At 36.7% G+C, this 27089-nt stretch overlaps 1 protein-coding gene across 1 annotated transcript; it reads right to left on the minus strand.

Annotated features, from left to right (window-relative positions):
• Window positions 1-400: 400 nt before the first annotated feature.
• On the minus strand, window positions 401-27089 carry LOC104234415 (lupeol synthase). Its single transcript, XM_009787978.2, has 18 exons — window positions 26892-27089; window positions 26021-26206; window positions 25433-25522; window positions 25145-25333; window positions 24405-24489; window positions 24139-24305; window positions 23832-24020; window positions 22907-23020; window positions 22666-22785; window positions 22269-22391; window positions 21715-21813; window positions 21192-21248; window positions 20707-20753; window positions 20454-20597; window positions 19657-19834; window positions 19039-19119; window positions 18735-18818; window positions 401-795 (listed from the first exon to the last, which is right to left on the minus strand). Exons 1-18 carry the CDS (start codon window positions 27087-27089, stop codon window positions 679-681), a joined length of 2268 nt encoding a protein of 755 aa, XP_009786280.1. The 3' UTR covers window positions 401-678.

Consider the following 27089-nt stretch of genomic DNA (forward strand, 5'->3'; position numbering starts at 1 on the left):
CAGACCTACTGCAGTACAAAATATTGGTGTCCTTGTTGCTATGTCCCTATTTTTTAGGGTAACCGACTAACCGTGGTGTTCGGGGGCGGCACATCTCTGCGCATCTCGAATAATTTCATCGGGTGCCTGGTACCTCCCAAGGCTTGGTTATGTTTAAAAAGAAAAAGCAATACTATCAGAGCCGAGTTTTTTTTGCTTTGTGATTTTGTTCATATTGACATAAAAGTGATAGCTTACGCCTCAAAATAGCAATATTGCATATGCGGTATGCCGGTATATAAGAGGACCAAATAAGAGGCTAAAAGCCTCAGGCTTTGAAAGAGGCAAGCAACAAGCAAACGCCAAATTTTCCTTTACTTTGCTTAAGAATAAATCGCTCCTCTTTGCAACGACAATTGCAACTTTCTATTATATTAGGAATGTTGCGAATATGTTTGCAATTTAGATCACAAAATGGAGGATTACAACACGTATGCCACTTGCTTGGCCTCCTCTTTTTCACAAAAATAAGTAGAAACACATATATTTAGTGTACATACTTCAACAACAATAACATACCGAGTGTGGTCCCATAAGTGACGTCTGAGAAGGATACGATGGATAGGGTGTACGCAGATCTTACCCCATCAATAGACCCTAGGCTCAAGACTCATTAAATGAAAATGAAGTCCAAGGATTCTACTTCAGTTTCATTAGAAAACGTTTGCGATATTCACCAAGAGCCCATATTGGGAAGATATTTCTGTATGATGAATAGTTCAAGGTGCAGTTCTTCATAAATGCTCCCGTTATTCCCTGCAAATACACAAGAAATGGAACATTAGTCATTCAGTATATAAAATTGCTATATACATGCTCATATCTTGGAATGAAAGAATTTTATTTACAATCATATTATTGGATTTTAACCGCCCAGCCCATTAGTAAATGTTTGTCATGGGGCTAGGCCCGTATGATTTCAAAACGTGTCGCTAGGGTTTACTGATTTGTTTACTTATATAATCATCATCTTTTCCGTATTTTGTCGATGTAGGATTCGCTGCCTTAGGGGTCACATACGGGATTCAGCTTCCTCGCTAAGGTTTGTCCCACCACCGTTCAAGGTTGCATGCAGAGTGGCTCTGATACCATATGTAACAACCCAGTTCACTAGTGATATTGTCTACTTTGGACACAGACCCACACATCTTTAAAACACATTATTAGGGCCTAAAGCTTGTTTACTTATATATCTCTTCTGTATTTTGTGGAATTCACCTGTGGTATCTGTGACAATATTTTAAAGTATTTTGTTGACAAATGTCTTAATCAAAACCATGTGACAGCCCTTCTAGAAGTTATGAGATAAATGACAAAATGCTTTTGAAAAGTGGCAATTGCATTTGCCACGTTCTTTTTCCTCAGCATGTTGGATCCATGCACATGTGCCTATAAATAGGCTCTCAATTAGACAAGAAAACTATCATTAGTAAGACAAAGAAATCCTTCTGCTTCTTTCCTTCTAATTTCGGTCTTCATCAGCTTTCCTTTGTTATTTTTCCTTCTCAAAGATTAGTAGTATAATTTCTTTTGTTCTCCTCTTTCAAATAACTGAGTTTGTAATCTTAATATTCTACTGATTCCTGTATCCTCTAAATAAATAGAGATATGCTTGTTTAATCCTGGGAAAACATTTCACATTGTTGAAATAGTTTCTTAAGACAGTGCCCAGCACGACTCAAGCCAATTCGTGCATCTGCTTACAATTAATATTATTGCAATATTATTATCATCATTATTATTATTTTTTATCCTGTGTCATTTTCCAACAATTTAAAAAACTATGGCAAGAAATACTACTACGAAATTTTTTGATGGTGCTACCAATTTTGGTGTTGTCTCCATTGCTAATGTTCTAGCTATCTTGCCAGATATCCATGGTATTGAAAATACATTATTGCATGCACAACTTTGATAGACTCTAATGTCAAAACATAGCTATGTGAATAGACATAGTTACATATCCAATGCTAATATTAAAACCTTCAAGAAAAATGCAGCTCAATGCAAGAGAAGAGCTGGGATAAATGATAATCTCGTTAAGTCAAAATTAAATTTGACTAAAGTGAATAATATAGTTGTTGCTGTCATTTTACAAATAAATAGTGTGGCCAATGTGAGAGATTGAGTGATAAACTCTGGTGCTACTAGGCATATTTGTGCAAACAAAAATAAATTTTTGTCTTACATCCGCATTAAGGATGGAGAAGAAACTATTTATCTTGGTGACTCAAGGACAACTCGCATTCTTGGGAAAGGAAAAAATTCTTCTCAAACTCACATCTGGTAAAACTTTAGCATTGAGTGATGTATTGTATGTTCCTAATATACAAACCAATTTGGTTTCTATGTATTAGAAAAAGTTGGGTGAAGACTTATTTCGAGAATGATGAGGTCGTATTGACCAAAAATAATATTTTTGTAGGCAATGGATATTGTAACCATGGTTTATTTATGCTTAATATTTCTGATACTAGCAATGAAAATACATCTTCTTCTGCTTATATGGTTGAGTCTGTTTCTTTATAGTATGCTAGACTAGGACATGTTAATGTCGAGTATATAAAAAATATACAATCACTAGGATTAATATCTGATTTAGACTCAAATAATATTGACAAGTGTGAAATATGTGTTGAAGCTAAAAGTACTAGAAAGACTTATTTTTCTGTAAATAGAGAAACTAAATTATTATACTTGATTCACACTAATTAGGCGATTTAAAGCAAACTATGGCTAGAGGTGGTAAAAGATATTATGTGACTTTTATTGATGATTTTTCTAGATATACTTAGTTGTATTTACTTAGAAACAAAGATGATTCTTTTAATGTTTTTATTTCTTATAAAACTGAGGTTGAGAATCAACTTAGTAGAAAAATCAAGAGAACTAGATCTGATAGAGGTGTAAAATATTTATCTTTAAATGATTTTTATGAAAAGAATGGAATTATTCATGAAGTAACTCCGCCTTAATCACCAGAGTCAAATGGAGTAGCTGAAAGGAAAAATAAAATATTAAAAGAGATAATGAACTCTATGTTAGTTAGTTCTAATGCTCCTGATAATTTGTGGGGTGAAGCTATTTTATTTGCATGTCACTTACAAAATAGAATACCACATAGAAGAACTAACCAAACTCCGTATCAATTTGTAACGACCCGACCGATCATTTTAAGTATTACAGCCCCGTTCCCCTATTTACTAAATATTTTATGCTTAATTGTGATTATGTGACTTGTTGGGGAAATTTCGGAATGAGTTGGAACACTTAGTTCCAAGATTTAAAGCTTAAGTTGAAATAGTTGACTGAATGTTGATGTAACGACCCAACCGGTTGTTTCATGGGTTACTGCTCCGTTTTCCCCATTTTTACTTCTTTATGTATTGTTCAACTATATTTCATCGTATTAGATTGGTTGATTGGGTTCGGAGTGATTTTTAGAGAAATGAGACACTTAGTCTCTTTTTGGGAAGCCTTAGTTGAAAAAGTCAACAAGAAGTTGACTTGTGAGTAAAGATATCGGAACTTGGTTTTTATGGTTTGGATAGCTTCGTGAGGTGATTTGGGACTTAGGAACATGATCGGAATGTATTTTGGAGGTCCGTGGTAGATTTAGGCTTGAATTGGCGAAATTGGAGTTTTGGCGTTTTCCGGTTGGTAGTGAAAATTTTGATATCGGGGTCGTATTGGAATTCTGAAAATTGGAGTAGGTCCGTTGTGTCAATTGAGACATGTGTGCAAAATTTCAGGTCATTCGGATGAGGTTTGATAGACTTTTTGATCGATGGCGGAATGCGGAAGTTTTGGAATTTGGTATTTTGGCGTTGCTTTGAGTGTTCCGAGGGTTGATATGAGTTTGAATGGTGATATGTGACTTGTTGGCAGGTTTGGTTGAGGTCCAGAGGGCCTCGTGATGATTTCAACGGGTTATCGGAGAATTGGAAAAAACAGTTTGCAGTTGAAACTGCTGTGTTTCTGTCATAACCGCACCTGCGGATTAGGGACTGTAGGTGCGAGCTGCAGAAACGGCACTTTGATCGCAGGAGCGAAGGCCAGTTGGCTGGGGATGTATCGCAGATGCGGAAGGTTAATCGCACATGCAGGACCGTAGATCGCAGGTGCGTATGGGGACTTTAAGTGAAATTCCGCAGATGCAGACTTCTTGTTACAGGTGCGGCTCTCGCAGGTGCAGCTGTCGCAGGTGCGGTATTGGACCGCAAATGCAGAACCCCTGGGCAGAACATTGAAATTCTTGCCTTTACGAAATTTGGTCATTTTTCCACCATTTGAGTTCGGACTTGGAGCTTTTTGAGAGGAATTGAAGAGGGATTCAAGGGTAACACTTGGAGGTAATATTTTTGAGCTCAATACTCGATTTTATGGTGATTTCTAACTGATTAGACATGAAATTTGTGAAATTTAAGGGTAAAAATTGAAGGTTAGGGCTTGAGTTTTGGAGAGCTTTAAGTGGTAATTTGAGGGGCCATTTGAGGTTCGATTTTGATGTTCTTGGCATGTATAGACTCGTGGGAGGATAAAGATTCTTGTGATGTGAGTTTTATCGAATTCCAAGACATGGGCCCAGGGGTCGGGTTTGGCCAATTTTGGGATTTTGAGTTAATTTGATTATTTTCTCTTGGGCTTTGTTCCTTTAGCGTGTATTAATGATATATACTAACTTTGGTTAGATTCGGGGAATTTGGAGGCCGAATCGAGAGGTAAGGGCGTCACGGGCTAGAGCTTGGCTTGATTTGAGGTAAGTAATGCTTCCAAACTTAGTTCTGAGGGTTCGAAACCCCGAACTATATTTTCTATGATTACTATTGAAGTGATGCAAATGCCAAGTGACGGGCGTGTGGGCGTGCACCGTAAAAATTGCGGCCTGAATCATTCCATGACACCACTTAGTGACTTTTTCTTGCTGATATCTGTGTTATAATTATGTGATTAAGTTAATGAGCTATAGATTCATGCTAATTATCATGTTAAGGCTTTACGCAAATACTGTTGAGACCCGAGAGGTCGTTTCTTACTGTCATATCATTAGCTTCATTGATATTCTGTACTCGGTCCTGTTCATGCATATTATATCATGCCTCAGTCTCAATTATTGTTATTTGACACATCGTATCATTGTTCGGGCTAGTATCATGACATTTTGAGCCCGTGTGTGTAAGACTGGAGAGTGATGATTAAGTGATGTCGAGAGCCTGATATTGAGTGACAGTATGGGATCGAGCTGCACGCCGCAACGATATATTGATTATACCTTCGTTAGCTTGTTATAGCACTTGGGCTAAAAGGAGCCCCTCCAGAGTCATTACACCCGAGTGAGCGCAGTTGATGATATTGAGGGATGGAGCTTCCCTGGACATGGATCTTGTCCGAAGTGTTTATACCTAGAGATAGATATTCTCCATAGGGCTGGAATGGCCTTCCTCGATACTGGATGACTGCGGTAAGTGATGTATATATATTCCGGGATAGATCTTTCCTCAACTGGATGACCATATATAGTACCGAGTGGTTGAGCACTTGTGAGTGGAGGTACATAGAATATTGATCATGCTATCTGTACATTGATACATAGAGATTTTCTTAGCTTTATACTCCGTACTAATCATACTCCATTTATTTACTGTTGAGTTTTTACTTGAACTGCAAGCATGTCTACTTTCCTGCACAGTTTAATTGTATTACCTGTTAAGGTTTGGTTCGTCACTACCTATCAGTCCATAGTTTGGACTTGTTACTTACGGAGTTAGTGTACTCACGTTACCCCTTGCACCTTGTGTGCAGATCCAGGTATCTCATGGCACGGTAGCGGCTGTTGACTATTCCGGTTGTGGCATTCACGGAGATAACGAGGTAGCTGCTTGGAGATTCGCAGTTCCACTTTCTCCTTCTCTATCTTCCTATTAGTACTTTGTTGTTATTTCAAGACTATTTTGGTCTTGTCTTGTTTCAGAACTATTGTAGTGTTGCTCATGATTTAGTGACACCCGAGATCGGGCTTGTATTTTTTCGCTTTGTTGATTTTAACTTTATATCTTTTTCGAATTTCAGTTGAAAAATGATTTTACTTAAGTTTTTAAATGAAATGTGGATTAAATTGGAAATGTGTCGGCTGATCTAGTTTCACGATAGGCGCCATCACGACTGGGTCGGTTTGGGGCCGTGTCATTTGACTTGTGTATAAACGACCCTGAAATAGAATTTTGATGGTTCCAATAGCTCTGTATGGTGATTTTAGACTTATAAGTGTGTCCGGATAATCATTTGGAATCCCGTAGTTAATTTTGGCTTGAAATGGCAAAAATTTAAAATTTAAGGTTTGGAAGTTTGACCGGGAGTTAACTTTATTGATAACAGGCTTGGAATCCAATTTTGGAAACTTTCATTGGTCTGTTATGTTATTTATGACTTGTGTGCAAAATTTGAGGTCAATCGAACTTGATTTGATAGGTTTCGGCATCGAATATAGAAGTTGGAATTCTTTAGTTTTTGTTAAGCTTGAATTGGGGTGCAACTCGTATTTTTAGTGTTGTTTAATGTAATTTGATACATCTACTAAGTTCATATGATATTTTAGGACGTGTTGGTGTAATTGGTTGAGGTCCCGGGGGGCATTGGGTAGATTTCGGATGGCTAATGGATGAAAATTTGGACTTGGAGAATTGTTGGAAATTTTTTGCCTTCTGGTACAATTGCACTTGCGGAATTTTGCTCGCAGGTGCGAGCTCGTAGAAGAGAAATGGGCATCGCAGAACCGGCCAGGTGAGGGACTAGGCAGTACGCAAAGGTGCAGAGTTTTTGCCGCATCTACGAAGGCACATAAGCGACTGGTTGATCGCAAAAGCGGAACGAGGAGGAGCAGGCTGCTTCGTAGAAGCGAGTCCACAGAAGCGGACTTTTTGTCTGCAGAAGCGTGAGAGGTTATAGAAGAGTAGGCAACTGATAACTAGGGATTCTAGTCTATTATATGCTCTTTTTTGCTTGAGTTTTGGACTAAAAATGTATAAAAGTAATCCCGAAAGCTTACATGTTGTGCTTGTTTGCAGTGCTTCGTCAAAAAGTGACAAGGAAGTCAAAACCAGCTCAAAAAGGAGTGAAACCTGCTCAAGTGCCAAGAATAAGTCAAAGCACCACTACAACAGTAAATCCACCGTAGTAGAAATAGACCCACCGCGATCGCAGTGCATTTGTTGCGGTCCGCGGTGGAAAAAATCAGAGAGGATGCAATTTTGGAAGCTCAAGCAATGCGGTCTGCGGTAGCCTCATCGCGGTCGCAATCCTATTGTTGCGGTCCGCGGAGAAGGGATTCAGAGAGCTAAGATTTTTGAAGTTTCAAACCACCGCTGATCGCAGTGCATTTTGTGCGGCAGCAGTAAAGCCACCGCGGTCCATTTATTGTGGTCTGCGGTGGCTGGATTCAGAGGACAGAGATTTGAAGCTAAAATCCCCACTACGGCTGCAGTCCATTTCTTGCAGACCGCGGTACCTCCGTCAGGGGTATTTTTGTCTAGAAAATTTGGCCTTGCATAAATACTTCTTTTTCAAAATTTTAGGGTATCTTATCTGTAGCTGAGCAAGTGAACGACGTTTTTAGTCTATTTTGAGTAATTTTGTAGCTAGTTTAACATTGAATCTTCAAATCTTAGCTTGTAATTATATTTTATGGGTTATTCTTCATCTAAATATCTGATTTCTTCTATTATTATGAGTAGCTAGACCCATTAGCTAGGGTTGTGGCTCAACCCTAGTGTGGGTATTTGACGGGTCTCTTATTTTAAGGCTTAGATGTTTATGGGTGGTTGATATTTGGTCTGATTTGTGTTTTTCATGTTAAATTAGTGGTTGCAAACACTAATTTGTCCCTTTTTAACTTGGGCTCTTTTTGAGAAAGATAGTTTGGGTCTAGAAAAATCAGGTCAACAAGGAATTGGGGCGTATTTAAGAGATTGATAGCCCCAATTAAAGGGTTAAGCCTAGAGATAGTAATACCCGACTTGAGCCTTTATTGCTTGCACAATTTTGACACCCAATTGGTCTTGAGAAAGTCAATTAGAGAAAAGTCACTCAAGCTACCGAGAGATATATAATGAGTAGTGTCGTGCATTGTCTATATCGCGATCCCAAGCATAACAACTTTTCCTTAAGCTTTAGAACCCGTCAAGTATTCACATAGGGGAAAGTCACTTCCCTAGTGCCTTTTTAACCATTTAGAAAACCTTACAAGCATTTATACTTAGCTTAATTTCGCATATCATTGGCATAAAATTAGAAGTAACAAACAAACAAATATGATTGGAAGTATAATCAAGAGTATTACGCACTGCTAGTTTAGATAGTAATCCAACTCCAAACATTGTTGTAGCTCCCTGTGGATTCGATCCCGACCTTCTCGGGTAAAAGCTGCTTCGACCGCTCTCGCCACTCTGTAGTGGTGTAGGGTTAGACCCGATTAGCAACTCTCGCATTTGCGAGACCACAGATGCGACCAATTTTATCGCAGATGCGTAAGCACTGGGCTGAGTATAAAATAGAGAGGTTCCAAGATTTTTCTCATTTTGGACTTTTTAAACACGGTTTGGGGCAATATTTGAGCGAGATTTCACAGGAAATCTTGAGGTAAGTCACTTGTGATCATTTTTACTCCATAATATTGAACTGCTATCGAATATTCCGTCTAGATTACGTGTTTTTGAGGTGTAATTCAAGAATTTGAGCCTAGGGTTTTGAAAATAAGATTTACGATTTGGAGGTCGATTTGATGTCGGAATTTGGTAAAATTTGTGTGGTTCGACTCATGGTTGAATGGGCGTTCATAATTTATAATTTTTGTCGGGTTCCGAGACGTGGGTTCCCATATTGGATTTTCGAATTTAATTGGAAAATTTAGTATTTTCATATGGAATCGATTCCTATAATTGGTTTTGAATGTATCGAATTAATTGTGACTATATTCGAGGCGTTCAAACACCAATTCGTGAGGCAAGAGCTTGCTAGCAGAATGATTTAATTTACCAGAAGTAAGTATCTTATTTAAACTCGATTAAGGCACTAGTTGCCTGAATTGTTATGATAGCTACATGCTATTGGATGCGCACAGGTGTGGCAATGAACCCATGTGCGGCACCGGGAATTTCTTTATTCATGATTGGGTTATGCCGGGCTCTTTTGAGTCGAGGATTTACTACTAAGCTTAAAACTATGATGTTTTCCCTATTTGTAATATTTGTTATAAACTTGTGAGCCATGTTTGAGGCTACACAGAGGTTTAATCCCTTAACGAAATTGATAAATGTTTTTAAATGACAAAAATGTCGAATTTAGCTACGATAGCACATTTTGCACATGCCTACACTGTAGCATGACATTTATACCAATTTAGGAGTATGAAAATCTTAATTCATTAATCACATACTTGTATAATTGTTTAATTGCTCATGTATATTTTGTTTGGACTAGAGACCTGTGGTTATGCCAGACGGCTTATACTTTTGGCACGTGAGTTATCTGTGCGGATCCATATATTGATACTTTTGGCACGTGAATTGTCTATGCAGCACGTGAGTTGTTCGTGCGGGTTCATACATTGATACTATCGTCACGTGAGTTATCCGTGCAACACATGAGTTATCCGTGCGGATCTATATATTGATTTTATTTGACACGTGAGTTGTCCGCATTGCACGTGAGTTGGCCGTGTAGTGTGTGGAATTTGCATTCCTATGATCATTAATTATATTTAATTGTTTTTCCTTCCCTAACATTTTATGATATTATCTGAGTAGGGAAATTGAGGAATTTGCGCGCATGAACCTACGGTTGTTCTTTTCACGGAGTTTGAGGAGTTCGTTGTAAATATTATTTTGTGTTGATTTATAAAGGTAGAACCATACCAAAGCGACTAGTATCATCTATAATCCAAGCTTCCTTTACCTTACCTTGTTTACCTACGATACCTATTGAGTTGGTTGTACTCATACTACACTCTGCACTTTGTATGCAGATTCAGATACTTCTGGCTACGACGATTGCTAGATTTTGGAGATTTATCTGTTGGAGACTATTGAGGTAGCTGCTTTGGTGTCCGCAGACCTTGACTCTCTTTCCTTTCAGTTATTTGTACTGTTCTATATTTTTAGACAGTATTTTTATCAGTCAGACTATGTTATCCTTTAAATGCTTATGTACTCAGTGACACCGGATTTTGGGAGTGTATTGTATAAAAACGTCATATTTTATATCAAAAATTGTGGGATTTTACTCTAAACTTATCAATTATGGTTTCAACTTAAAAGAATTTTGTGACTTATTGAAGTTATCAGCTTGCCTAGTATTGAGACAGGTGCCATCACAACATATAAGATTTTGGATCATGACAAGTTGGTATCAAAGCCTAGGTTACATAGGTCTCACGAGTCATGAGCAAGTTTAGTAGAGTCTTGCAGATCGGTATAGAGACGTCTGTACTTATCTTCGAGAGACTGCCGAATTCTTAGGAAAAAATTTCACTTTCTTGCATTCTTGTCGTGCAAATTTGTTGATTCCGAAAACTAAAATTATATTATTCTATTTTCTCACAGATGATGAGGACACGTGCTACCAGATTGGATTGTCAGCAACCAGTGCCACCAGTTAGGGCCACAAGAGGTCAGGGCCATGTAGAGGCCGAGGTGCAGCTAGTACAGCAACACCTATAGACCCACTAGTTGCTCCAGTTCAGGAGCAGGTTCCAGATATAGTTGATCTAGTGGGACCAGCTTAGGCACTAGTTATGCCTATTGTGATTCCAGGCTTTCAAGAGGCTTTGACCTAGATATTGACTGTTTGCACTAACCTTGCTCAGGTGGTTTCGGCTCAGGCCGCACCATCCACTTCTCAGGCCGGGGGAACACACTCATACCCCCGTCTCCCATACTCCAGAACAGGTAGTGCAGGAACTTCAAATGATGGGGGTACTAAGGCCAAGGGGTCCCATTATGAGTGATGACGAGCAAAGGAGACTAGAGAGATTTGAGAGGCTCAAGCCTCCATCATTCAGTGGAGTTGAGTAAGAGGATGCTCAGGATTTCTTAGATAGATGTTATCAGATTTTTCGTACAACGGGTATTTTGGAGACTAGTGGGGTCTCATTACTACTTTTCAGCTGACTGGGGCAGCCTTCAGATGGTGGGAAACTTGTGAGAGAAGCAGGCCAGTAGGTGAAACACCACTTTCATGGCATGAGTTCTCCGTATTATTCTTAGAGAAGTTTGTGTTGTAGACCCGCAGAGGGGAGCTCCGCAGGCAGTTCGAGCAACTACGTTAGGAGGACTTGTCTGTGAGCTAGTATGAGATAAGGTTTTCAGATTTGGCTCATCATGTAGTTTGGTTGGTTCCCACTGAGAGGGAGAGTATTAAGAGGTTCATTAATGGCCTCAACTAGTAGTTTGGTTTTGTTATGACTCTAGGGAATGTAGGAGGTGCTAAGTTCGGAGAGATTGTTGACAGTGCGTGATGGCTAAAGATGGTCTGTACTCAAGAACGTGAGTAAAGGGAGGCAAATAGGCCTCATGGTCTGGGTAATTCTAGCGGTGTTCCTTCTGGGGGATAGTCCTATCATAGTATGGGTAGACCTTATAGGCCCGATCAAACGATTCGCCCAGCTCATCATGGTGCATCTCCTAGCCACGATTCTTACAGTACTCGTCCGGGCCAGTCATCATTCAGTACATTGCCAGCATAGAGTTCTTACCCAGCCTCATATACTCAAGTTTCTACAGGCATTTCCTTGGGTTATTAGGAGCAGCAGTTCCACCAGAGGATGGATTGTTTTGAGTGCGGAGACTTGAGTCATCTCAAAAGGGATTGTCCTAGACTATTGGCTGGGTGCCACATCAGGGTTCTCGGTCGATGATACCAGCACCAACAGCTTCACCACCCGATCAGCCAGATCGGGGTGGGCTCAGACATCCAGAGGGCGCCTTAGAGGGGGAGACCGATTAGGCGGCGGTCAAGCTTGATTTTATGCTATTCCTGCCAGGCCAAAAATCATTGCTTCAGATGCAGTGGTTGCAAGTATTATTTCAGTGTGCCACAGAGATGCTTCCACCTTGTTTGACACTGGTTATACTTATTCTTATGCATCATCCTATATTTCTTGTCGTATTGATTTGCCCTGTGAGTCCTTAGTTTTACCTGTTCATGTATCTATGCCGGTGGGCGATACTATTATTGTAGACCGCGTATATCGATCGTGTTCAGTACTATTAGGGTATTGGAGACTAGAGTTGATCTTTTATTGCTTAGTATGGTCAATTTTGACGTGATCTTGGGTATGGATTGATTGTCTCTATGTCATGCTATTCTAGATTGTCACGCTAAGGCTGTGAAGTTGGCAATGCCAGGGCTGCCAAGAATCAAGTGGAGAGGTTCTCTAGATTTTGTTCCCAGTAGGGTAATTTCTTACTTAAAGGCCCAAACGAATAGTTGGGAATAGATGTTTATCATATTTGGCTTTTGTGAGAGATGTTGATGCTGACAATCCTACTATTGATTCTATTCCGGTGGTATGAGACTTTTCGGATGTATTTCCTGTAGACCTGCTGGGTATGCCTGCCGATAGGGATGTTGACTTTGGTATTGACTTGGTGTAGGGTACTCAACCCATTTCTATTCCTCCGCATCGTATGACACCAGCTAAACTGAAAGAATTGAAAGAGAAACTTCAGGAACTTCTTGATAAGGGGTTTATTAGGACTAGTGTGTCGCCTTGGGGTGTACCAGTTCAGTTTGTGAAAAAGAAAGATGGTACTATGCGGATGTGCATCGATTATATGCATTTGAATAAAGTTACAATCAAGAACAAATATCCCTTGCCACGTATTTTTGACTTATTTGACCAGCTTCAGGGAGCGAGGATGTTCTCCAAAATTGATTTGAGGTCTAGGTATCACCAGTTGAAGATTTGGGATTTGGATATTCTAAAGACAACATTCAAGACCCGCTATGGTGACTATGAATTTCTCGTGATGTCTTTTGGGCTGGCCAACGCCCCAGCAACGTTCATGCACTTGATGAAAAGTGTATTCCAGCCATATTTGATTCGCTTGTCGTAGTATTTATTGATAATATAATGGTGTACTCACATGGCCAGGAAGAGCATACACAACATTTGAGTATTGTACTACAGAGGCCGAGAGAAAAGATATTGTATCCCAAATTCTCAAAGTGTGAGTTCTCGTTTAGTTCAATGGAATTCTTGGGACATGTAGTATCCAGTAAGGGAAGTAAGGTGGACCCAAAGAAGATAGAGGCGGTTCAGAGTTGGCCCAGGCCATTTTTAGCTACCAAGATTTAGAGTTTTCTCGGCTTAATCGATTATTATCGTCGCTTTGTGGAGAGTTTCTCATCCATTACAGCGCTTATGACCAAATTGACTTAGAAAGGTGCTCCATTCAGGTGATCGGATGAGTGTGAAGAGAGCTTTCAGAAGCTCAAGACTACTTTGACCACAACTTCAGTTCTAGTTTTGCCTTCAGTGTCAGGTTCTTATACTGTATATTGTGATTTTTCTCGGATTGATATTGGGTGTATCTTAATGTAGGAGGGTAGAGTAATTGCTTATGCTTTATGCTAGTTGAAGCCACATGAAAAGAACTACCCTGTTCATGATTTAAAGTTGGCAGCTATTGTTCATGCATTAAACATTTGGAGGCACTATCTCTATATTAAACAAATGGACGGACAGTCCGAGCATACTATTCATATATTGGAATATGTGTTATGCACTTGTGTTATAGATTTCAAGGGGCTCTTGGGATCAGTTTTTGTCGCTTGTAGAGTTTGGCTACAATAACAGTTATCAGTCGAGCATTCAGATGGCTCAGTATGATGCTTTGTATGGGAGATGGTTTCGGTTTCTGGTGGGTTGGTTTGAGCCGGGTGAGGCTAGACTATTGGGTACTGATTTAGTTTAGGATGTTTTGGAAAAGGTTAAATTGATTCAGGATTGACTTCGCACGGCGTAGTCTAGATAGAAGAGTTATGCCGACCAGAAGGTTCGCGATGTTGCTTACATGGTAGGAGAGAAGGTACTACTCTGAGATCATCTGTGGAGGGTGTTATATGGTTTGGGAAAAAGGGCAAGTTAAGTCCTCGGTATATTAGGCCTTTCGAAATACTTAAGAGCACTTGAGAGGTGGCTTATGAACTTGCATTGCCTCCTAGTCTATCGAGTGTTCATCCGGTGTTTCATGTATCCATGCTCCAAAAGTATCTCTGGGATCCGTCTCATATTCTGGATTTTAGTACGATTCAGTTCGATGGTAATTTGACTTATAATGTGGAGCTGATGGCCATTTTAGACCGGCAAATTCGAAAGTTGAGGTCGAAGAATATAGCTTCAGTGAAAGTATAGTGATGAGGCCAGCCAGTCAGAGAATCTACCTGGGAGATTGAGTAATAGATGCGAAGCAGATATCCATACCTATTTAAGACTTCAGATATGATTCTAAACCCATTCGAGGACGAAAATTTATTTAAAAGGGGAAGAATGCAATCACCCGGCCGGTTGTTTTAAGTATTACAACCCCATTCCCCCATTTAATGAATATTTTATTCTCAATTGTGATTATGTGAATTGTCGCGGAAGTTTCGGAATGAATTGGGACACTTAGTTCCAAGATTTAAAGCTTAAGTTTGAAATAGTTGATCGAATGTTGACTTATATGTAAACGACCCCGAAATGGAATTTGATGGTTTCAATAGCTTCGTATGGTGATTTTGGACTTAGGATTGTGTCCAGATAATTATTTGGAATCCCGTAGTTAATTTTAGCTTGGAATGGCGAAGATTGAAAATTTAAGGTTTGGAAGTTTGATTGGGAATTGACTTTATTGATAACAGGATCAAAATCTAGTTCTGGAAATTTTCATGGGTCTGTTATGTCATTTATGACTTGTGTGCAAAATTTGAGGTCAATCGGACTTGATTTGATAGGTTTTGGCATCGAATGTAGAAGTTGGAATTCGTTAGTTTTTGTTAAGCATGAATTGGGGGTGCGATTCATGTTTTTAGTGTTGTTTAATGTAATTTGAGGCATCGACTAAGTTCTTATGATGTTTTATGATGTATTGGTATAATTGATTGAGGTCCCGGGGGCTTCTCGTGGATTTCAGTTGGCTAACAGATGAAAATTTGGACTTGGAGAATTGTTGGAAACCTTTTGCCTTCTGGTGCAATCGCACCTGTGGAATTTTGCTCGCAGGTGTGAGCTTGCAGAAGCGAAATAGGAATTGCAGAATCGGCCAGGCGAGGGACTGGGCAGTACGCGCAAGTGCGGAGCTTTTGCCACATCTGCGAAGGCGCAAAAGTGGCTGGTTGATCGCAGAAGCAGAACGAGGAGGATCAGGCTGCTTCGCAGAAGCGGACAACTTCTTGCAGAAGCGAGTCCACAGAAGATGGCATAATGTTATCACAAGAACATTATATTGAGAAACTTCGAAAGAAGTTTGAATATTTTAATATCACACCCGTGAGCACTCTTTTTGATGCTAACTCTCAATTGAAAAAGAATAATGGTGACCCAGTTGCTCAGTCTAAATATGCTCAGATTATTGGGAGTCTGATGCATTTAATAAATTTTACAAGTCCAGATATAGCCTATGCTATGTGTATACTGAGTAGATATACTCATAATCCCAACATAGAGCATTGGTCTGTATTAGTTAGACTAATAAAATATTTGAGAGGAACCATGAATTATGGTATCATATATAGTAGATTTCCTTCTACTTTTGAAAGGGTACAATGATGCAAACTGGATCTCTGATTCAGATGAGATCAAATCCACTAGTGGCTATGTATTCACCCTTGGTGGTAGTACAATATCGTGAAAATCAGCTAAACAGACAATTATTGCTAGATCGACTATTTAGTCAAAGTTTGTGGCTCTGGAGTTAGCTGGTTTTGAGACTGAGTGGCTAAGAAACTTTTTAGCTAATGTTCCTTTAACAAAGGATGTAGTGCCTCATATGTCTATGCATTGTGATTGTCAAGCGACAATAGCTATTACAAAGAATAAATGTTATAATTGTAAAAGTAGACACACAAAATTGAGACATGATGTCATAAAGCAGATGCTGAGAGATGGAATAATTTCTATTGATTATGTGAAGTCAGAAGTTAATTTGGCCGATCCTATGACTAAACATGTGGGAAGAAAATTAATTCTTCAAACCTCAAAAGAGATGGCGTTAAGGCCGACATATTGTCAATAGTGATGGTAATCCAATCTTTGTGATTGGAGATCCCATGAAATAGGTTCATATGAGTAATAACAAGTCAATATTGATACTGAAGCACTAAAAGAGAGTGTTTGACTGCTACTAATTGAGAGGATGAGTTAACTCTTAATGAATTCATATTCCTTATGGATGGTGTATTTAAAAGCAGTATACACTTGATGAATTTACCTATATGAGAGTGGAGTGGGGACACTCCTATGAGATTTTGGCCTAGTCTTTATAGCTCTCATGAATAACCAGGCACGCGCATGCCTAGTGGCGCAAAACTGCATTGAACATTAAAATTGTGAAGGTCGAAATGTGATGTATAAAATCTTTGACTTATAATAAGAATTATTGGTTCATAGAAATATTATATTTCACCAGTAATTCTGTGAGTTAAGTTTATTAGTTTAAGTTTGGTCCGTAGTCCAAAAAACACCAAACCTATTACATGTATTTGGACCATACAAATCCAGCAAGTTTATTTTTGAAGGTCTTTAAAATAGTGGGTGACTGTGGCAATATTTTAAAGCTTTTATTGACAAATGTCTTAACCAAAGCCATGTGGTAGCCCTTCTAGAAGCTATGAGATAGATAAATGGCAAAATGCTTTTGAAAAGTGGCAATTGCATTTGCCACGTTCTTTTTCTTCAGCATGTTGGATATAGGCACATGTGCCTATAAGTAGGCTCTCAATTAGACAAGAAAACTATCATTAGCAAGATGATGTTTAGCTTAAAGTATATATATATATATATATTTGTGTGTATATCGCCTCATGTTTTACTTTTTTTTTGTGTGGATTTATGATGTAAAATGTGTTGATTTATATTAATTTAAGATGTTTTTATGTGTAGGAATGATCCGGGAGCAATCGGGGGCAAAATAGGCGAAATTAGAGCCAAAACAGACGAAAGCATGAAAAATGGACATTGCAGCGCCACAGGAAGTGCCTAGCCCTACCTGTGGCGCCAGAAATAGAAACTCCAAATTGGCAGCGCCATGGAGGGCGCCTGGCGCTGGGCAGGGTGCCAGTGGCGTGAAACTTGTCCAAATTCGTCCGGGACACGGTTATTTCAGTCCTAGACCTACCCAACACGTATAAAAGTAAGACTAAACTTATTTGTGAAGGGGGAACCACTTTTGAGGGAGAATACACACGAGAAACATTCAAAAGCGAAGAGATCTCAGTTTTCTTCATCTTTTCTTAGTATTTTCAATTATTCAACACTTATGAAATTGTTTGCTATTATCATGAGTGGCTAAAAACTCATTGTTCAGGGTTATGATTTAGCCATGAATATTGTTGTTTAACGTTGACTTAAACTTGATTACAATTCACTAATATATGGTTATTTCTTCAATACTGTAATTAATTGCTTAATTGTCTGGCCAGTAGTTAGGTTCTATTTACTATCTATGTTATGCTTGGGAAAGTCATGTTTAGATTAGAGAAGAATTGAAGAGAGCATGATCTTAACTTTTGAAGGGGGAGAGGGAGAGGATTTGTGGTTAGGATAGGAATATACCTAGTCATCGTGCTTAATTAAATATCGTAATCTTAATGCATTCTTAATAGATTGATTTCATAGGAATATAGGCGTTAATCTATTTTGAATAGGCGAGTAGTATTTCGGGAGAAGGCTGTGAGAGCAATTATCGATTAATTAGTAACCATGAGTGAATTGTATGAGAGGGAGAGTTAACTAGAACACAATAGGATTGGTGAATCAATCACAACCCTGAAATATTTGTCTCTATTGAATACATAAAAATTATTTTACTGCTTAATAATTTAGTTATTACTTAGAATTATAATTTAGTATAATCACATTCTTGAACTCGAATTTAGCTTGACTGAATAGCAATATTGGTGAATTAGTGGGTAGTTGATACAAGTCTCTGTGGGTTCGACACTCGACTTATCATTTTATTACTTGTACGATCACGTATACTTGCGTGTGCGTTTGAGAGCAACACAAGACAAAGAAATCCTTCTACTTCTTTCCTTCTAATTTGGTCTTCATCAACTTTCCTTTGTTGTTTTTCCTTCTCAAAGTTTAGTAGTTTAATTTCTTTTGTTCCTCTCTTTTTAAATAAGTGGGTTTGTAATCTTAATATTTTGTTGATTCATGTATCCTCTAAATAAATAGAGGTAGGTTTGTTTAATCTTGCGGAAACATTTCATATTGATGAAATAGTTTCTTAGGATAGTGTGCAGTACGACTCAAGCCAATTCGTATATTCAATTACAAATAATATTATTGCTGTATTATTATTATTATTATTTTCCTGTGTCATTTCCCTACGGTATTCTGCAAACTCGTCGCGTTTCTTCAGGAGTCAGTTTGATGACTAAGAAGTCACAGTTCATAATGAAAGAAAAGTTATCATTGTTAAAAGGCAGCTTCTTACCTGTTGTGGATAGTCACCATCTTCCATTTGTGAATTTATTAACAGTCTTATTCCACGATGTATTGGTGTTGGGTCAATTTCTGCCTGAGGGAGAAAAAAAGAAAAAGAAAATATCAACGACAGAGTTTGGAACTGATTCACTATTCCGATACTAAGAAATTTAACTTTAACTGATTAGTAAACACTAAACAGTATTGCTTTATGATGTAGAGGGGAACTTAATTTATTATTTATTAGTAAATTGGGAGTGAAAATAAGACATAATTAAAAATCTTTTTTTAAAGTACAAGTTTGTAATACAAACCTGTCCAGCGTTAATGAGAGATAACAATGCCCATGAAGTTTGTACCAAATTTGACTGGTCGCCTTTAATGTTCGTATAAACCTATTGAAAAATAGATATATCAAAATTAAAGGAATTATTAAGAACTGTTAATTAAAAGAAACAAATCAATACAAGTTTCAATTTTCCTTTTAAATCCTGTGATCAATTGTCCTAAGCAGTTGTTCGAACACCTAATAATCCTAGACCTTATATAACTAGAAAGATAGAGATGGGAGCAGATCTACCATGTACGGTATAAGCTCACGTGAACCCAATAATTTTGTCCAAATTTTACATATATATTAAGAAATTTACTGATAATATATAAATGTTTAACTGTAAACTCAATTTATTGTAGTGTGAGTGAACACGAGATGCGTTGTCACAGGGCTACTATTTTTTGGAAACAACTTCTCTACCTCCTCGAGGAGTAAGGTATGCACATACACTACCCTCCCCAGATTACACGCTGTGAAAATATATTAGATATATTATTGTTGTTGTTATAGTAGTTTGAGATCACTGTAACAACTCATGAACTTCAAATAATTTTGTGGTGTAGGAAGAACAGAAAGGATATATCTTGTTAATTACTACCTTGTTTGAATTTGAAAGATAACTCTCACCCCATCCACCATCTGGCAATTGCTTTGACAACAAAAATTTACAGGCCTTTTGAAGGGCATGACAAGTAGGATATGTTCTTCCACAAGCTATTAATCCATCTACTGCAAACCATGTTCCATATGTATAGCAAATTCCCCAACAACCTGTCCTGTATGTATATATGTTTGTAAATATCAATTTAAGAAAATTAAAGCAAAGGGCTAGCTATTAATTAAAGGGCGCAACCCGGTGCATAAGTAGGTCCGAAGAAAGGTCGCACCCTAAAAAGTGTGATGTAGATAGCCCACCCTAATGACATATTCTTAACTAGTATATTTTGATAAGGTTTAAATTATTTTTTTCTTTTCTTTTCTTTTCTTTCAAGTTGGAGGGGAGTGCTGATCTAGCAATGGTTTCACTGGCTCCGCAAAACACCTAGAGGGTGTTTGGATTGACTTATATAAAGTAGCTTTTAAGCTAAAACCCAAAAGCCATAAGTTGGTAATACCCAACTTTTGGCTTATTTTTTATGCATTAAACTTAAAGTAAGTGCTTTTAAGTATTTTTTATCATTGCCAAACACCACACAAATTAAAAAAATGCTTAAAAGCCAATACATACTTAAAATAAGCCAATCCAAACACCCTCCTAATGTTCGGGAAACTTCATGCGTATGTATGAAAAAAAAATACAAATAGAGTTAGATATACATTTCAGAATTACTTTCCCAATTCAAATTAAATCCGCATTATTTTAATTTTGAATACGGGAGGATTTAGAGATTATACCACGAGCCATCAGAGTTTTGTGTACTCTCTATGTATTGTAAACCTTTTGAAATTGCAGCTTCAATTTCCTTTCTTCTATGTCGAGGGTGCCACTTTTTATATAATGTTAAAGCTTGGATTGCTGATGAAGTGCATTCCACATACCTTGAAATCATAAATAAACATTTTATAAGAAAATTGTTCCAAAATTGAAGATATATTTAATATTTTCTAATAAATCAGTATTTTAGAAAAGTAGGACGTAAAAGCTTACTCTCGTTCAATTATAGTATCCTCGAAAAATTCCGTAGGATTAAATTTCTGATATGCACATAAGAAGAAAAAAGTCAATAGCAAATCAAATAAACAGAATTTACAGCAATAGAAAAACTACACAAATTGCACAAGTAGGAAGAGTATATGAGTTTGAGAATTTAAATAGGACTTAAGTTATATAAATGGACATTATAAAAATATTTTAAACTATCAGTATAATATCGTTTAACATGTGAAAATATGTTAGCTAGTTATCATTTTAATTAGGTCATCAATTAATACGTAGGACAGATTACCTTGTAAGTGATCTAATTATGTAGATATATTACAAGTATGATTTAATTACGATCAACGGATAAACTATAAACTCATCCAAATACAATTTTAATTTATATACGCTAAATATTTACACTAGCAATGTACTACATATATAATATTAGGAATTAGTTTATTTTGGAGAAAGAAAAGGATTCAGTTTATTACCTCTAACCAGCGATAAGCACGCTGTGGCTCCCAAGCTGGAAAACCTCCATTTTCACTCTACATTTATAAATTATAATTAAGGTTAATCATGGCATATAATTTCAAGGAGGACAACATTTAAATCATCTTTAAAATCCTTTTTTTATACTTCAACCAGAGACGGATCTAGGATTTAGACCTTATGGGTTCAACTTTCAAAAATTTTAGCATTAAACCCATTATATTTTTAGTTATGGGTTCATATATACTATTTTTGTAATTTTAATGAATTTTTACATATAAAATTTCACTCCGCGTCAAAAGTAATGGGTTCAATTGACCCCGGTATATGGTAGATCCGCCCCTGACTTCAACGACCTTCTACGCGTTACAGGAGGTTTTCTTTATTTATACTGATAAATACAATATTAGAGTACTATTACCAAGAAAATAGTAGTCGAAATATATAAAATATTGTGAGTATTATATTTAACAAAGTGCAATATACCTAAAAACAAAACGACTATTACTAATCAGTGTTTACCTGCAGAGACAGAGTAACATTTACTGCATCACATAAGCGTTCAGTCTCGAACTTTTTCCCAATTAGTTCTGTAGGCATTTGTGAAAATAAAAGTGCACACTGCAAAACAAGCATGGAATATCATAAACCAAAAGGAAAAAAAAAAGTAATTAAGAAACCCTAGTTCTATTATAATGATGACTACAATAATTTTTCTTATAATAGCACCAACATAAGTACAAATTAAGTAACTCTGTTGATTACTAAACTTAAAAAAAGAAATCACCTAGTATATTTGCGGAGATTTAAATACTTATATCCGCAGGGACGTATTCAATGTACAAGCTATGAGTTCATCTTAACTTAACTTTCGGCTTAGACCATATATATGTGTTAAAATATTCACTAAATGTGTATAAATAATAGGTTTTGAACTCAGTAGAATTATGAATCTGAATCCATATATAAAATTCGAATCATGAATCCACATGATTATCCGACGATTTTAAGCCAACTTTATTGAGTGTTAGGTCATACTTTTGGGTGCGGTTAAAATAATATAATAAATAAACTACCTTTAGTCCTTCGGAAGTGCAATCAGAGACTTGCCAACCATGATCTTGCATGGAAAATGTCCAAGCACCTTTAGAGATGTGCCTATACATTTTCCTCAAGTCCCCAGAAGGATTCTCTTTGACCTAAAAATAGTGCCAAATCTTCAGATATATAATTGTGATACATTTTATCCTACTGCAATCAATTAAAAATATAGGCCGCACACAAGTACTTGATTCGGACATCAAAAGGACATCCGAAAAAGGGCCGGACTAGGATTTATTGTACTCAGCCTTACCTTACATTTATGCAAGAGATTTCCACGGTTCGAACTCGTAACCTCTTGGTTACATGGCAGCAACTTTACCATCACGATTATAAATAAAAAAAAAATAAGATTGAGTTTTTATGATGAACCTGTGATGCTTTTAGAAAATCATTTGCTTTCTTGAGGATTGGTCCAAATTCTGCAGCTAGATCACTTGATAAGATTGCTTGGATTGAAAAAACTGCATCCCACGTTTGACAACCAAAGGACTGGAATAACCACACGTACTTATCATTAGCAAACTAGTTTTGGCAAATCATAAGAATTTCTATAATCTGTTAATAAAATATGATGATAATTAAGAAAAAAAAGGTTAGCTATTGAATAAACCTGAAATTTTAAACCATCTTCAGATATCCAATAGTAATCTGGTAAGCGAGCAAGGTGGCGTTTATATGCTTCTGAATTTGGATCTTCTACCCAACAAACAATTAGGCATAATACCTACCAAACGAATAATATGTACAATTATCTCAAAGTGACTTTTTGGTTTATTGTTATGTTAATGTTGCAACAATGTATATGCATTGGTTATATTATCATTTTTACTAAAAAGATTTAATTTATATATACTGATAATGTAAAGAACTTTTATTCTACCAGTATAATTGTACCTTATTGTAGTCAGTTACTTAGCCACATAGAGTGAAGGGTGTTAAGTTAAATATTCTTCATCCGAAAATTATACTGAGTATTTAGAAAATTATATTATGTATATAGGTCAAAAATTACTTTTTATAAATATATATTAAACCTTGAACATCCTTTGCTAAAATTCCTAGTTTGCCACTGATTGTAGCAGGTTGTTTGCAGAGGCGAATTCAAGATTTTAATGTGACGGGGGCAATATTATTTTGCTCAACATGTGCCCCCAAAGGCTTTTAGTGTTCAGAGTGCCAAGATATTTATGAAAAATGACATTGTATAGCCACTCTTAAAATAATAGCCGAAAAATATATATTTTTTGTATATATATTATGTATGTTATATACAAAAATTATACAAATTTTATATATTTTTCGGCTACCGAATGTAAATAGTTTCTGGCACGGGCTAAAAGTGATAAACCCCTTGCATACATACATACAATCTTTTTACCGAAATTTACAGGGTTCAGTGATGTTCAACACTACACATAGGTCTGCCTATGGCTGTCTGTCTTATTTTTCAGGTAATTAATCAGTTATTTTTTAGGTGATTTGATAGTGTAAAAAAAATTAAAAGTATAAACTCTTACAACTATATTGTAAGTTACCTTTTCCACACATCCAATGCAAATGTATCTGCTATTTTCATCCTCGTAGTGAATATGTTCCATAGCAAGATTCAAAGCCTTTTCTCTTAATTTAGTAAATGGCCATCTCTTTAGAACTGGCTCGGCAAAGTGATGCAAGAACCCCCAAAGTGTATCTTGTATCAGTGGATGTGGATAGTAAAGATCCTCCTATCCTCATATTAAAAAAGAATTAATTATTTTATAAGAATAATGATTGTGTAAATATTTTTTAATAAAGTCAGATCATAAATTGTAAACTAATAAAACAAGAGATTAATCTACAAACCTTAGCACATGTATTCCTTGCTTTATTCCAGTCAATTTCATGGTAAGGTTGATTATGAATCTCATCTCTTATGAACTGAACCAAACTAGTGATGGTTCCCACAAATCTCTTTCCATATAAATACGACATGGGCATGTACACTAAACGACCATAGCACAACATTTTACCTGCATTATAAAAAAAGAAAAAAAATTGGTGAGGAATATTTTGTTAAATTAGGTTTAAAGTTTCTCCTTAATATTTATATTATGGATATTATTAGAAACCTGGATGAATAGGAAATAATGTAGGCAGTAGCCAAAATTCTGGTGGCATTGGGTTGCAACCATCCCACTCATATACTCCAAGCACCTGAAATTAGTAAAATACAATTGATAAGTTCTTTTCTAAATCGAGAGATTTCAAATATATGTCTTTCGCTCTTTTTTTAAATCGGTGGCGAAGGCAGAAATTTAATAATTCTTTGTCAGTGGGCTATGCAAGGGTATTTAAAGTTTATATTTGGTCAATAACAAGTATTATTTTATCCAATACACAGTAGTATAATTTTTCGGCAAAGGATATTCAGTTGACCACCCTTAGCCGGGGTCGGATATATAGGCAAAAATATGGGTCCGTAAAATTAAATATTTTATGTACATATTTTCTAAAATTGATATAATATTAACCGTTTGCACCTATGTTTCAAGAAGGTTGAATGTTGCACTTGGTTGAAAATCGGGTTAATTATCGAGAGGAATAAGGATCAATTCCCACTTAATACGTCTTAGCCACATATAGCTTTGCTCCTGCTTAAACTCTGTGTCCAGTCAAATACCGTTACATTAGGACGGAGAGAGTATTATTATTCAGGGGCGGAGGGAGAGTAGAAGCTACGGGTTCGACCGAACCCGGTAGCTTTAGTCCAAACCATATGTTTGTCTTAAGTAATTCATTGAATATGTACAAATTATTAATGGAACCCATACGCATTAAATCCTGGCTCCGCCTCTGTTATTATTCATACCGCGAGCCAAAACTTTCCCCAAGAAGGAGTGGCAACAGCACCACCATGATCAAGAATCCATTTACGTCCTATAGCCAATGCTTTGTCTTCACCATCTTCTCCTAGCAACCTCAGTGCTATGTAGTTAAATACTGTCCCAAACATAGTACTATGTCCTTCTATATGAAATCCCCACCCTCCATCTTCGTTCTGTCCACATAAATATCATTTCATTAATTATCACATATACAATCTGTCTGCACTTTCTGAATAATTTACAACGTGTTAATTCATAGAAAATAAAAAGACCTGGTGATTGTAAGTATAGCGTTTAATCTCCATTTGATGAGCTGGTGATAAAACCGCATTCATGTCTCCAGTAACATACAATGCCATGACCTGCAGACGTACATATTAATTAATAGACAGACAACATGTTACAATGTGACACCCTAGGGGAATCTCATATCGACAAAACACGGGAGATATGCTGGGTATATAAGTAAACAGACCTTAAAACCCTAGTGTTGTGCTGTTACATATGGTATCAGAGTCACTCTGCGTGCAACCTTGAACAAGCCTAGCGAGGACGCCGAGTCCTTAAAGGGGATGTATGTGATAAAACACGGGAGATATGCTCGATATATAAGTAAACAGATCTTAGATCCTAGTGACGCGCTGTAAATTGTACGGGCCTAGGCCCAAAGCGAGCAATATTACTAGTGGACTGAGATGTTACATACAACGAGTTAAATTACACAATAACATTTTATTTTTTATACTGCCAGTTAAACGCACTCATCACAGTATAATATGCACTTTGACATTACCCTGTTTTGTCATTTCCAGTGTCTCATCACATATGAATTTAATAGTTACAAGGTGAAAAATATATACCAGAGGGGGAAGAAAGAACAAAGGGCCGGCAGATTCAGCCGGCCAGTGTCCATCATTTGCTTGAATTGTTGAGTAGTAGCTTATGGACCTTTTTAGTGTAGCCTTCACTGCTTCTTCTGTTATATTTTCTGTTTCTTCTAATTTCACTGCTGCTGGAATTGGTCCACATGGATTCTCTTTTCTAAGCTGCAAAGTCACTAAAATTATGAACTATGGGGACCTAGCAATCATTCACAAGAAACTGAATTTTTAAAAAAAAAAAAACTGAAAAAAAATATTTTTCATAAACGAAAATATTTTTGTTAAAAATAATTTTTTTTTCAGTTTTTTCAAAAAAAAAAATACTTTAAAAAAACTGAAAAAAATAATTATTTTTGTAAAAACTGAATTGTTTTTTTGTCAAAACTGAAAAAAGAAGAATAAGACTTTACTAAATTAGTGGACTACTGGTGCATTAGCTTAAAAAAATAAAAATATTTTGCAAAATATTTTTTTTAAGTAATTATTTTTAATTCAACATTGACCTAAGGTCAAAGAGCATAAGTGAACCAAAAAGGTGGATGAAGAGTATTTTTAAACATTTTCCAATAGTTTAGGGGCATTTTGAACCCTTTTCGTTGTTTCTTTATTAGTCCGTCTTAAAAAATGACTTATTTTGTACTTTCTTAATGAAAAACTATTGTAAACCATACAAATTTATTTCCAAAGTTTTATAGCTACATAAATATTATAATATATTTGAAACTACAAGTTTCAAAGTTTTTATTTTTTTCTTAAACTTGTGTCAAGTCAAACTATATAGGATACATAAAATGAAACGGAGGGAGTATTGATTATGGACTTTATTTCTTTTAGTTAATTAATATAATACCTGCATACGCATGAGTAAGTCAGCACTTTGTGTTTGGGTGAATCTGTTTTTCTTGAAATGTTGACGCATTTTCTCAACTAGAGTTCTTTCTTCAGGAGTTCCAGCTTCTGAATCAAATTCCCAATATTGTCTTCCAATGTAATTGTTGGTGGTCGTTAGCCATGGCCCTTCCCCTTCTCCTATCTTTAGCTTCCACAT

Source organism: Nicotiana sylvestris, chromosome 7 (assembly GCF_000393655.2).
Source record: "Nicotiana sylvestris chromosome 7, ASM39365v2, whole genome shotgun sequence".
In the NCBI taxonomy this organism is placed as follows: Eukaryota; Viridiplantae; Streptophyta; class Magnoliopsida; order Solanales; family Solanaceae; genus Nicotiana; species Nicotiana sylvestris.